General features: G+C 37.9%; 1 protein-coding gene across 6 annotated transcripts in view; it reads left to right on the plus strand.

The window, feature by feature from the left end:
- Nucleotides 1–13,024, plus strand: part of ABCA4 (ATP binding cassette subfamily A member 4) — a 76,453-nt gene that overhangs the window by 26,284 nt on the left and 37,145 nt on the right. For all 6 annotated transcript variants that reach the window (XR_011098747.1, XM_068689988.1, XM_068689987.1 and 3 more), the window contains 7 exons: nt 557–696; nt 1,888–2,004; nt 2,775–2,972; nt 6,524–6,729; nt 7,679–7,855; nt 9,978–10,200; nt 11,976–12,197. Coding sequence is in view for 5 of the 6 variants with exons in the window: in XM_068689988.1 (XP_068546089.1) it covers nt 557–696; nt 1,888–2,004; nt 2,775–2,972; nt 6,524–6,729; nt 7,679–7,855; nt 9,978–10,200; nt 11,976–12,197 (1,283 nt within the window). In the remaining variant the exon portion in view is untranslated. The remainder of the gene's footprint in view (nt 1–556; nt 697–1,887; nt 2,005–2,774; nt 2,973–6,523; nt 6,730–7,678; nt 7,856–9,977; nt 10,201–11,975; nt 12,198–13,024) is intronic.

Consider the following 13,024-nt stretch of genomic DNA (forward strand, 5'->3'; position numbering starts at 1 on the left):
TTTAGTTTATCTCTGTATTGAGACCACCAGCAATTTCGTTATGCTAACTTTCATATCGTAGCTGATATTAGATTTGTGTGTCCCTTCTGCCGTGATGGATATAATTGTGTGCTTGCAAAGTACAGATGAGTGCTTTGCCTGCGAAGGGAATCGTAGATTTCACTTTTTGTGTTATACTTGGCTCTACATATGTCTGAACCTCCATGAGACCTGGAGAAGACCCGGTACTCCCCTTCCTCTATCCAGGGAACAAAATAGTAGAATACTTTACAAGTAAGTAATCCATGGTAAGATAGAAATGCTTACATTAAAATGCTTAGTTCTAAGTTATTGTAGGATCAAGTTCTCAACTCCTCCAGAGAGTTTGAACTATAAAATCTACTACAGTCTTTTCCATCTTTTCAGACATACTTCTACGTTGCAAAATGTGCTTAACCCATTCAGATTGAAAATGCTTTAAACAGTCCATGTCATTAGTAAAAAGCCCTGCAGGATGTTATGTGTGGTAAGATTTAAGGAGGGTTGCTTAAGGATTTGTCTGTCTTTCTGTCTTTAGCACCCTTTTGTAATGCATTGATCCAAAACTTGGAATCAAACCCTTTAACCAAAATAGCCTGGAGTGCTGTGAAGCCCCTGCTGATGGGAAAAATTCTCTTTGCTCCTGATTCACCGTCTGTACGGCAAATCCTAAAAAATGTAAGAAATTCTGCAATATAAATATGTGTATTTCTGAAAAAAAAAAAAAAAAAAAGCAAACAAATGCATTCTAAGAAACATCCTTTGAAGACCAGCAACCCACCTATGTCAAACTAATCAGATTTTCTCATTGGAAGTCCTGCTCTGGTGATCATCAGAGGAGGGATAGTTAGTCTTCATTTACAGAAACAGGAGACAGATCTTCACTAATTCATCCTGCCTTGGTCCACACTGCAAGCTTTTTCTAGCTGAAGTAGCATTTTTGTTGGCATGTTCCCACATTTACACTAGCAAAAATAGTAATGTTCATACGTATTTTACAGATGTAGGAACATTAGCAGCTCTGTGCCAGGAAGAATTTTAATGGTGCTGCTATGAGGTTTGGATAGACTCATGGAGACCTGACACTGAGAGATTACAAGCAATAGCAACACAGTGGTTTAGTAATATATACATTGAAAGAATAAATATTTTTGACTTCATGAATTAGGATGCTGTATTGATATTAGTGTATAAGATGTCATACTTCTGCTATCTCAAAACTGTTGCATATGTGGTGCAAAGAAAAGAAAGCCAGAAAAGAGACAAAATGGCAAAAAGTTGCTTCAGGTTCTGTGAAAACTTCTTGGCCTGAAAACACTTTCTCAGTGTTGAATTGCAGTTTCATCTTCCTTTCTGGAAGTGAACTCTGTTGAACTGTCTTGAGACTAGGTGTTGAGAGTAAGTGAATGGACAATGATAAGGTAGGTAAACCCAGGTCATATGTGAACTTGATTTAACTTCTTAGATTCATTTCACCCAACTTCAGGCATTCTTTAGGGCAAGCTTCATCTACAGTCAGTGGAGGGAGATAATCAAGGGAAAGAAGAGAGGAGGAAATCATTCTACCTAAAACCTGAGTAGTTAAACGAATTGTAGTTAACAGGGGCTAATTTGGGCTCTCGTTTTTCTCATTACACAAACAAAAGAATTTTATCCAAAATGACTTTGATTCCAGTTGGATTTTAAAAGTTTCTTTTTTGAGGAATATTAATATTTCTGGCATTTAAGCAAGTTTATTAAGTACTGAAGGTAAAAATTACAACATTCATAAGTTATAAGTTTCACTGTCACTGAATGCTTGGATTATAAATTCTGTGTGTTTGTCTCCCTAGCATTCTAAACATTCTTTCCTGTTGTTTTGTTCCTCAGGCAAACTCCACTTTTGAGGAACTTGAACGCCTCAGACTGTTGACCAAAGCTTGGGAAGAAGTAGGACCACAGTTGTGGTACTTCTTTCAAAACAGCCTGCAAATGAATATGATCCGTGTATGTTATAACCTAGCAGAGAGCCTCAGTAAGAGTGGCCTTTCACCATCCTATACTTTAATTAAGAAGCTAATTATTTTTGAAGGTCTGGCTGGAAGCACAGCCTTTGCAGCAAGGAATTTGTAGCTTTTAAAGTTGTTGGACTGGTTATTGAGCTTGTTTTGAAGGATAGTCTTATATGCATTTCAAAGAGTTTGTGACAGAACCTCAGATCTGGACACTCTCTTCAGTCTGCTAATGATTTCTTAATAAAGACAGCAATCACCACTTGGCCTCTGCAAAATGTCCTGGAAGAACAGCAGAAGAACCAACTTGATTTTCTAGGGTTCTACATAGACAAAGAAGGCACTAGAACCATGTTTTTTCTGAAGCCAGCAATTTACCGACTTAGGAAATTACTTAGTTCCTCTTCCCTTAGATCTGACTCTGGATGCAAGTATTGTTTGTAGTTGGAGTTTTTATAGAAGTTCATACTGAAGAAAACATTTATTTTGCCATACTTATTTCTTTTAAATTCAACATTTATTACATTTATCCTCTTGCTTATGCGAAAATAATATGCAATAGTCAAGGATAAATTTCTCTTCATTTAGTCTTCAATTCTCACCTGTTCAGCTGTGCAATTACCCATCTATAAAATTCCTTCCTTAACATACCCTTTTGTACTACTTCGTAGCTCAGAAAGAGCTGTGGAAATGGAAAACTTTCTGGTGAAACACAGCATGTGAAGAGAATAATTGTAGTGAAGCTGTTCTGATGTATTTCCACAGGACTCTCTGAAGCACCCTACAGTGAGGGACTTCTTGAACAGACAGATGGGTGCTGAAGGCTTAACTGCTGAACACATTATCAACTTTCTCCACAATGGGTCTCCGGGGACCAGGGAGAAGGGAATGGTGGACTTTGACTGGCGGAACATCTTCAGTGTTGTAGACCAAGCTCTGCGTTTGCTCAGTCAGTATCTGGAGGTAAGGTCAGCCCTTCCACTGCCAGGAATCATTCTAGAGAATATCCTGAAGCACAGTAGGCAGTACGTGGGGTCTGTGGCAATAGACGAGAAAGTTGAAAGTATAAGGCATCTTCATTTGTTTCAAATTTCATCTCAATACTAACAAAATATTTTAAAATAATACGGTAGAACAAGAACACATATATTTTTTATTCTGAAAAAGCTTACATTTGACAATTCCTAAATCATACCATATCATAGAATGGCTCAGGTCAGAAGGGGCCTTAAACATCATCTAGTTCTAACCCCCCTACCATGGGCAGGGACATCTCCCACTAGATCAGGTTGCCCAGGGCCTCATCCAACCTGGTCTCGAACACCTCCAGGGATGGGGCATCCACAGCCTCTCTGGGCAACCTGCTCCAGTGCTTCACTACCCTCTTCCTGCTACCTCTCACATTCAAAATGTTGATTGAATGTCTGAACACATTTTGTTACTAAGAAGCAGGAAGTGAATTTTTCCTTGAAGAAAAAAATATATTTTTTTTGTATTTGATAACTGACAGACCACTAATTTCAAAATGACCATCATCAGAGAAGCTAATATTTTTTTGGAAATTTCAATGTCAGGATTTTGAACACCTGATCAAAAATACATCAAAACCAATAGAAAACTTCTACTTGTTCTATAGCCTCTTCTGACAAGATGTCTCTCTCTTTCCTGGAATCTGTGTACTCATTTTCTAGGAGTGCTATGTTTTTACTGGGGCTCTCTGAAGATTTTTGAAAGTCACAATGCAGAAAGTGACATGAAGTTTAAGTATGTAAATAGGAAATGCTAAAAACGTAGATGAAAATATAAAGCCATTCAAAAAATACTTTGGAAGATACTTTTTATGAGATTATTCTGGGATGAATGATCTATCTTACTGATAAGTTCATCAGACACAGATTAATAAATCCAGTGCAAAAAAAGATTATATTTTTAGAGGGCCAGACAAACCACTACATCCATTTCTTCCCAGAGCCAGGTAAGTGACACAAGGAATTATTCTTCATCTTACATCTTTTTGAGTGCAGGTAAAGATGTGTTGGGAACTGGACCTGATATGGTCTGCATTCCTGCTGAGTTCGATAAATGAAATGATGCCTCCTCTTTGTAAATTTACAAGCCCGGACAAAACTAGTGGGTTCTGCAGTGCTGCAGATTAACTCTGAGAGTTTAAAAAACTGTTGCATTTATAAGTAATATTAATACCTGTGGACTCTGTATTTAGTACTTCCCACCTGAGGTTCAGAGTCTTTACAGAGATTAATTATATTGCACAGCACCTCTGGAAGAAGAGTAGTTATTTAATGGTTGAATATGCTGAGCCTAAAGTTTACAGAGAAAATTGGTACTAATTGTAGGTAACAGGAGCAAGCCTAGCTCTCCTGATTTTGGTCAAGTTCAGATTAAAAAACTATCTGTCCTCTGCAAGAAGGCAGAAACTAAAGGTTTATCTGCCTTCTTATAGCTCTTACAACAGAGAGCGATAAGACTTATGCACAAAGCTCTGCTATTTCTGATGATGTTAGCAGAATTATTTCTTACTCAAGCTGGGTGAAATATATTGCTTTGCTGAAGATCAGTGGTAGAATGTGGCCAATATCAGGGCAGTTGTTATACCTGGTAATAGATCTTAGGGTCCTAAAGTTCTTCGTAATAAGTTAATTATTTTAAGTCTGTTGTTTACACTGAGTTGCTACCATTTGAGAATGTTTTCACACTGTGCCAAGCACAATGGGAACAAACAGCTCCTTTTCAAGGACACCCTACTCCTCACCATAGTATACAATGAAGGAGGTGTGCTGCCAGCAGCTGTCTTTGGAGACTCCAGATTTCTGTGGTGCAGCTGAGAATCCCACAAGTTATGAAGTAGCTGCTTATCCTCACCACACCAAGAATTCCTGTTACTCCCTTTGGTTACCTTAGGCCATGGAGCAGCTAAACCTAAACACCTCTTTATACTTCTATTTTCATATTCCAACCCTCTTCTTGGTGTTTTAGTTTTGGTTTTCTGATCTTCTTGGGGCCATTTTTAATTACTAAATAATTACTGGGATAAGATGTGAAATAAATTTCAGTAAGTGGAAGATGACTTAATTTTGACATAGTAATATTTCTGAAGGCACAAGTTGTGTTGCAATTCACTGAGAAAAAAAAAAAAAAAAGCCTAGGTAGAGCATACAGCATTTGTTTTGAATTCAATTAATGTTAAGCTAAAAAATTCTAGTGTTTGGCTAGTAGACTACAATATAAAATCTCTTTCCACTTCCAAACAGGCTCAATTATTGCACCATTGGTGTGTTAGCCTGTGTTCTTATACAGCCTTTAATTTCCTTCTGCTCTCAAGGAAAACCATAAGCACTTGTGTTTCCTCTTTTGAATCCATGCTACTTCCTTTATTGAACACCTGGGTAAAGCCTGTACTGTTCCTCAGTGTCGCTGAGACACTATGCATTCTGCAGTGAAAATCTAGACAAGATCACTTGCAGCTGGTAAAAGTTTCTTGAACAGAATTCCAGGCCACTTCATCACAAAGAAATAGCTAATAGTCCATCAGACACTGCAAAGACACAGTAATGACGCTACGAAGACAAAGTCACATGGCGGGACTAACAAAACTGAGTACCAGAATTCAGTTTAATATGTGGCATAAACATATAAAAACAAAACAAAACACCACCACCAACAAAAACTATAGACACCAGTCTAATTTGAATTTTTCTCTGCAATACAAACCAGAAAGTTTTTTTTCTGCCTTATTTTGCTTTCTGATAGGAAATTCTATGCAGTTCAATCCTATAAAGCAAACTAGAAGAACCAACATTTACAAAATGGGATGCTGTGTCACAAAGCTACAAAACAATTTTGTCAACTTAAACATTGTTTTGTTCTTTTGCCAGTTTAAATATGTATTTCCACTATAGATACCATTAAACAGTGATACTTCAACTTCTAAACAACAAAATGTGTTTTACCATAGGGAAGAGTTAAACAAAGGAGTCTTTAGGATGTCTGTAAAATAACAAATTGCCTTTATGAGTCCTTTGGTGTACAATATTTTTTGGTTATTGACCTGCAAGAGGTGATCAAGAAGATTAGATCAAATATTTAAGATCAAATAAGCTAGCGTCATGGCGTTTTATGAAGGAAGACAATTGAATATATATCTTCTCAGTCCATTAGGGAGTTAAGTACTACTCTCTGGTAATGTCTTGCTGATTCCGAAGGGAAGAAGATGAAGATACAAACCTAAGCCTGCAATTTTACAGATAAACAATGATAGAATTTGTAGTTTACAATCTTTCTTCACACAGGTTTATTGCCAGTTTGAGATTAAGAGATTCCATTTTGATGCTAAATCTAATTATTTTTCTGATTTTTTTGTATCCCTTGCAGTGAAATGGCAACTACTTCAAATGAGCCTATCTTCCTCTTTTGTTGTTAGCCACCAATGTTTTCTTTAATGCATATCTTTTGCTAACTTACTCCAGTGCAATTGTTCTCTTCGTGATTATTTGTAGTGTTTGATGTTGGATAAATTTGAAGGTTATCATGATGAAACCCAGCTGACTCATCAAGCCCTTCACCTGCTAGAGGAAAACAAATTCTGGGCTGGTGTGGTTTTTCCAGATATAGAGCCTATAGCAAGCAGTCTTCCACCACATGTGAAATACAAGATCCGGATGGACATAGATGCAGTGGAGAAAACAAACAAAATCAAAGACAGGTAGGTGACGGTTCCTTCTCAGTTCTTGCCTGCCATGTTTTGAATAGGAGAAATAAAGGGGCACTAGAACATGCCCTGGATACATGCATGAAACTCAATTGCATTTAGCAGTATTTGAGATGTAATGCAGAGTAGAATCCATCTCCAGATAGCAAGCACCAGTGGTATCACTCCTGTGACAATTAGGCCAGGCAGTGGGTAGATGCATGGATACGTGGCAGAGGAAATGGCTCTGCTCAGGCTCTGTTCAGTAACCTGCCCCAAGTTTTCAGTTGGCTATATTACTGGGAGAGGTGAACAAGGAGGTCCCACACAGGTTGTGACCCAGCTCTCCTCTACATGGCCAGCAGAATTTCTCTGCTGTTTCTCCTCAAGTTCCCCTTCACATGGACTCACTTCTTAAAGGGTTAACAGAAATGATTTCTCAGGGTTGTCTATATAAAGGAATATAATAGTGAATATAATAGTGTCTGATGGTTGCGACCCCACTGTTCCAGTTCAGTCTCCAAGGATACTGTATTACAAATACAGATATTTCTATTCTAGAACAGTAACTGATACACAATTACTTTATACATGTTTTTTGCCAAAACTGCTATTCTGCATAAATGTTGAAAAAAATAAAGGAAACAGAAGAACTTTCCAGGTCATAAACTTTCTCAAGCAAGTCAAGCAGACTATTGGTCTGATAGACCAAAATCTATCAGGAAGGGGCAACTCCAGACAGTGCCCATACAATTTCAGTAGTTAATTTTATTTTATTTTATTTTATTTTATTTTATTTTATTTTATTTTATTTTATTTTATTTTATTTTATTTTATTTTATTTTATTTTATTTTATTTTATTTTATTTTATTTTATTTTATTTTATTTTATTTTATTTTATTTTATTTTATTTCTTAAAGTCACTGTTTACCCAAATGATTTCCACGTGAATTTTCTTTTTAGGTACTGGGATCCTGGTCCAAGAGCCGATCCCGTGGATGATTTACGTTACATATGGGGAGGCTTTGCATATCTCCAAGACATGATTGAGCATGGGATTATAAAGACCCAGACCAACACTGAAGTGCCAATAGGAATTTATCTGCAGCAAATGCCATATCCATGTTTTGTGGATGATGTGTGAGTAAGAGTAGTTAATTTTTTAAATTCTGATTAATACTTGTTTTTATATAACTCTAGCACTGAGCTTCATGCTCTAACATATGACCAGTACCGGTAGGAAAACTGAACATAGAGCATTAACCTGTGTTATAACCGAGACTGCCTCCTTCAGTTAGCCATGTGGAACCCACAAAAGCATTGTAAGGCTATTTCCCCTAATTATATCTCTAAAACCCACCTTTATTTATATCAAAAGTACTGTTTCTTCAAGAAAAATTGAACAAACACTGCTTGTCCTGGTGGAATTGGTACCTTTCTTTCTGTCATTGTATGTTCTGAAGAATCCAACAACCCAATCTCTTCAAGTGTATTACCAAACCCTAACCCTAGACTTATTCATATCTAGATATAACAGCAGTAGTTTTTGTTCCTTGAAGATATCCAGCTTTCTACAGGCCTTGCAGAATCTCAAGACACTTCAGGCTCTTGAAACTTTCTCTTTCCAGAATCCTAACCACATCCGTAAATATTTACCTGTTTATAACTAAATCACAGGTACCTACAGTAAAGCTGGTTGTATGGCATTGGTTTCTGTTAACATCGGTCCTTCTCCTTTCCTTGAAAGTGTTACAGTTTTCATCAATTATCTGATCTTACCTAACCTTCTTTTTCCCTAATTCTCATCCATGGATTTTTGTTGAGACTGACTGGTTTTGTCTTAAATCTCACATAACTCCAGTGAAGGATTCCAATAATTTCTTTCCTTGGTGAAGAACAGAATAAAAAAGCTAAAGGAGAAAGAATTTTTTTGCTCTGTAATGAAAGAAAGAGGGAAGGCACGGGAGGCATGGGGAGGGAGAGGAAGAGAGAAAGAGCACCTCCTGGCCGTGGAGATTTCATGACTACGTCGGCCTTGGAGCATCTGTGGTTGCTATGACCTTCATTAGCACTGCCTCAACCAGCACATGTGCTCCACATTTTATGAAGTGCTGCCACTTCTGCATTCACAGTGTGCCTGTTCCAATGCTGTGCTGCTGCAACTGTCTTGGTATAAATTTCACTTAAGGAAAAAAAAAAAAAGGTTATAGAAATCATTACACAGTTCTGTCTGTATGTTCTGTGCAGGCAAATGCTAGTACTTCAGATAAATGCAGACTGCAGGCGCATGATTTAACCTGTCATTACTTGTTAGCCTGACAAAAAGTTGCCCTGGCAATCCTGCTGTTTATGTCCTCCCCACTGTGAACACTGTAGGGCAGAAACCTCACATATGTAAAAGTTCTCTGAAGCTTGCAGCAGCCATACACATTTTGGGGCTGATATCCAGTGACGCTCTCTGCAGAGAGCCTACTTAAGTGAAGCAAATACATCCTCATGTTGAGCATGTATGCTGCAGTGTGCATGGTCTAGTGCTGGGTTGCATGGGTCCACCAACAGGGAAAACCTATTGTGCCCAAGGCCATTCCACAAAAACATGGCTTTATTTCAGGAGGTCAAGTTGCTCTGTGGGAATTGTTGGTGAAAAAAATGACAATTTTCCATTTGTTTAGACCATGAAGTAGCTGTGATAAAATATGGCAAAAATGTAGTTCTGTAGAGCTCAGTTTTGGAAACCTGAATGATTTTTGCTCCTTTTAGTTTTTAGTAGCTCTAAGCTCTTGACCTTTAAGGCCAATCAAGTCCACTTGGGCTTCAAGGTAATTTCATTGAAATTGTGACACCTGGGAGCATAAAAAGACAGTAACACCCCCAAATCATTAGTATTAGCATATGTCTTAAAGTTTTTTGTTTTGTTTTGTACACCATAGTAAAAACATTGTGGCAATTCACTGTGAAGAGAGACACATTTTTGTGCCCCACTGCATGTTGTGTACCTTTTAGCATCTCTTAGGACCTCTTTGTAAAACAGAAATGACATTTATCTATCTCATGGAAGTGAAGCAACAATTTATTCATTAGTACTTAGGTTGCTTGTGAAGTTCACTAGTAACATATTATTAAAATTTAGATTGAGAATTTCCAGTCCCATGTTTAATGTATGCATTCTTCCCCAGTCCTGTTCCTTTTCATTTTTGCTTTTTATCTTAATATTTCTCTGCTTTACCTAAATATTATTCATCATCTCTTCTTGCTTTGGTAGCTTTATGATCACCCTAAACCGCTCCTTTCCCATCTTCATGGTGCTAGCTTGGATATATTCCGTTTCCATGACTGTGAAAAGTATAGTGCTGGAGAAGGAAATGCGTCTGAAGGAGGCAATGAAGAACAGGGGCATCACCAATGGGGTAATTTGGTGCACTTGGTTCCTAGACAGCTTCGTCATGATGGCTGTGAGCACATTCCTCCTCACAGCACTAATTATGGTAAGAATGACTGCAGGAAAGACAGTAGAAACTCCCAAACTCCCTGTTGTGTTTGCGTTGGTGATACCAGTTTGGGTAGGTATAGGAGCCATTCGTAGGGAACAGCTGGTGGCTTGTTCTGATCACAACACTTAGCAGACACATTCTTGTAAGCAGACCTCATGACAGCATGAGCACTTAGCAGAGACCGAAAGATAAATTCACCAGTAAGATTTATTGTGAGAGCTCCCACAGAACAATCCGTCAAGCCAATTACTCCATGTATTGTATTTCCTACAGACAAAGGTCCCAATAAATATTAATCATTGCTTTAAATAGAAGGGGTCATAATATGAGGAGTCTTAATCTTAAATTCACCATATGTGATTCATTTATAATACTCAGTGCTTGCCTACTTAGAATTTATGACACTATTGCAATGCAAAAAGAGACAGAACAGCCTCAACATTTCCCTCCCTGACTGAAAACAAAAAAGTATCTTTTGCTTCTGTGGCTCAGAATTGCAGTTATTTTTGTCATATTTTAGAGCAATTTGGTTCTTGTCTTTGAGGCCCACCTCCTACCTCTTTTCCCTGAGAAAGTGTCTCCTGGCTGCTCTATTCAGTTGCATAAATCTGTAACATTTTGATGGGCAAGAATGCCCTTCCATCTTTTCTAATGTGGGGAGCTGTTGTTGGTATAAATGTGTAGTTATAATTGAATCCACTCTATCTAATCAACCAGCCCTGGTGTCGTTTTAGTTCTTTGCAGTTTCGTTATAGCTTGGGTAGATAGAGAAACCTTCCTTCATTTGCTATGCTGGTTTAATTAAAAATCAGGATGTAGTTAATACCAGAGAGGAATGTGTTTATACCTATAATTCACTTCCCTTCCTGAATTTCACTATGTCAGTGGGATGCAAATTTGTAAATACATTCTTGTAAGAGACTGTATCCTTGTTGATAAAGAAATCAGTCTCACAGGCCCACTGGTATAGTACAACAATGTTGAGACTAATTTATAGCCTTCTGAACCTTTTGTAAGGCTTGAAACAATGTTGAGACTAATAAATAGGTCTCAGCTTTTTTTTAGAATAAAAAATCAGCAGCAGTCCATGCTCTTTTTGAGAGGGCATGTTCAATCTACAAAAGCTCTAAAGGAAGAAAAGTCAGAAGTTCGTCCAGAGGGTTGTTTAATACACAATTAGTTCAGAGAAACTGCAGTTGGATTCCTCGGCTGTGATAGCCTTCTGGAATTTGAATATCATTTAGGGGCAGAAAGAAATACTTTGTAATTTTCCTGTTACCTTTTTTTAAGATGAATTTTGTCAGGCTTCCTTACATCATCTTTCTTACATATGAGCAAGTGGACTGAGGAGAAGATAAGAAGAGATCAATGAAAAATTCTTACAACAGTTCAGATAGTTTTATTTAAAATGTGTGAATTTCCATGCAGGCACATCTTGCTTAGACACATTTGCATATAAAGACAAGGACATAATGTGTTTTCAATCAGTTATGAACTTCGCTCAGCTATCAAATACAAATACGAACGTTGCAGCCTGTGGTACTGACCTGTAGTCACAATTCAAAAGCAGGGATAAAGTTAAATAAAGGATTTGTTTTTGTAATGACTTCAAGTAGTGAAACATTACTCTTGGGCAAGATAGATGTATTGGGTAAGAAAGACTGGCTTATTGCTTATCAGAGGTTATGTGTCAGTGGCAATTCTGACCTTTTCTGCTAGTTCAAAATGTGACAGTACTTCTAATTCATCTGTTTTTCTTTTGCCTACAGTGTGGCCAAGTCCTACATTACAGCAGTCCACTTCTCTTCTTCCTATTCCTACTGACCTTCACTACAGCCACCATAATGCAGTGCTTCTTGTTCAGCACCTTCTTCTCTAAAGCAAATCTGGCAGCTGCCTGCAGTGGAGTCCTGTACTTCACCTTGTACCTGCCTCACATTGTCTGCTTTGTCTGGCAAGACCGCATGACTGTTAATCTGAAGATCTTAGCAGTAAGCCTTTCACTCATTATATGGTATTTTGGGGTTCATATTGAAGATGCCCTTCTTGCTATCCATGTGTGAGTAACAAAGAACTGCACACCTCCTTGCCTTTGCTTTTTTGATTCAGAGAGAGACACACCCCTGAAACACTTAGAGATTGCAAGTGGATAAGCCTTTATAAGGAAATGAGTAGAGTTGGCCCATGACAGGTTCTGATTTGAGAAGGAAAAAAGATTACTTTTCGGAAATTGTACACAGTTTAACATAAAGATAACTCTTTTCTCACCCTAAAGTGAAGGAGAGGGGACCAATGTAAGACTGTTTGTTAGCCAGAAGCCATAAATGCATTTCTCTGCTCCTAGTATGTTTGGTCTTACATTTGTTGTTCAAAGGTTGGCCTCTGAAGAACAGCTAATTACAAGAGTTACAGGGGAGCTGTGCATGTGGAGAGGGGTCTGAATTAAAAGTAACATTTTTAGGACGAGTAATTGAACAATGAACGATTGCTGAAAACCAAACATTTTTTACTTAGCACACTGTGATAATGCCTCACTGGGAGTTGCTGTCAGGATCCTTCTTGTCTGTCATTCCTGGCTGAATTACATATCCTGTTAAACAGCACCATGCCCTTTCTTTATGTGTCTTTGCAGAGCAACATTGAAGACAGCTTTTGGATGCTGTGTTGGTTTATTAGTTTGTTGTGTGAAAAAACAGTAGCAGACATGGCAGGGAAGGGGATGGTTGCAGATTTCCTTATCCCGAGCATCTGGTATACTTTGTCTTGTTACTCACACACTGTCCCTGCCCCATACACTCAGATATTTTGTTTCTCCAAT

Source organism: Anas acuta, chromosome 8 (assembly GCF_963932015.1).
Source record: "Anas acuta chromosome 8, bAnaAcu1.1, whole genome shotgun sequence".
NCBI lineage: Eukaryota > Metazoa > Chordata > Aves > Anseriformes > Anatidae > Anas > Anas acuta.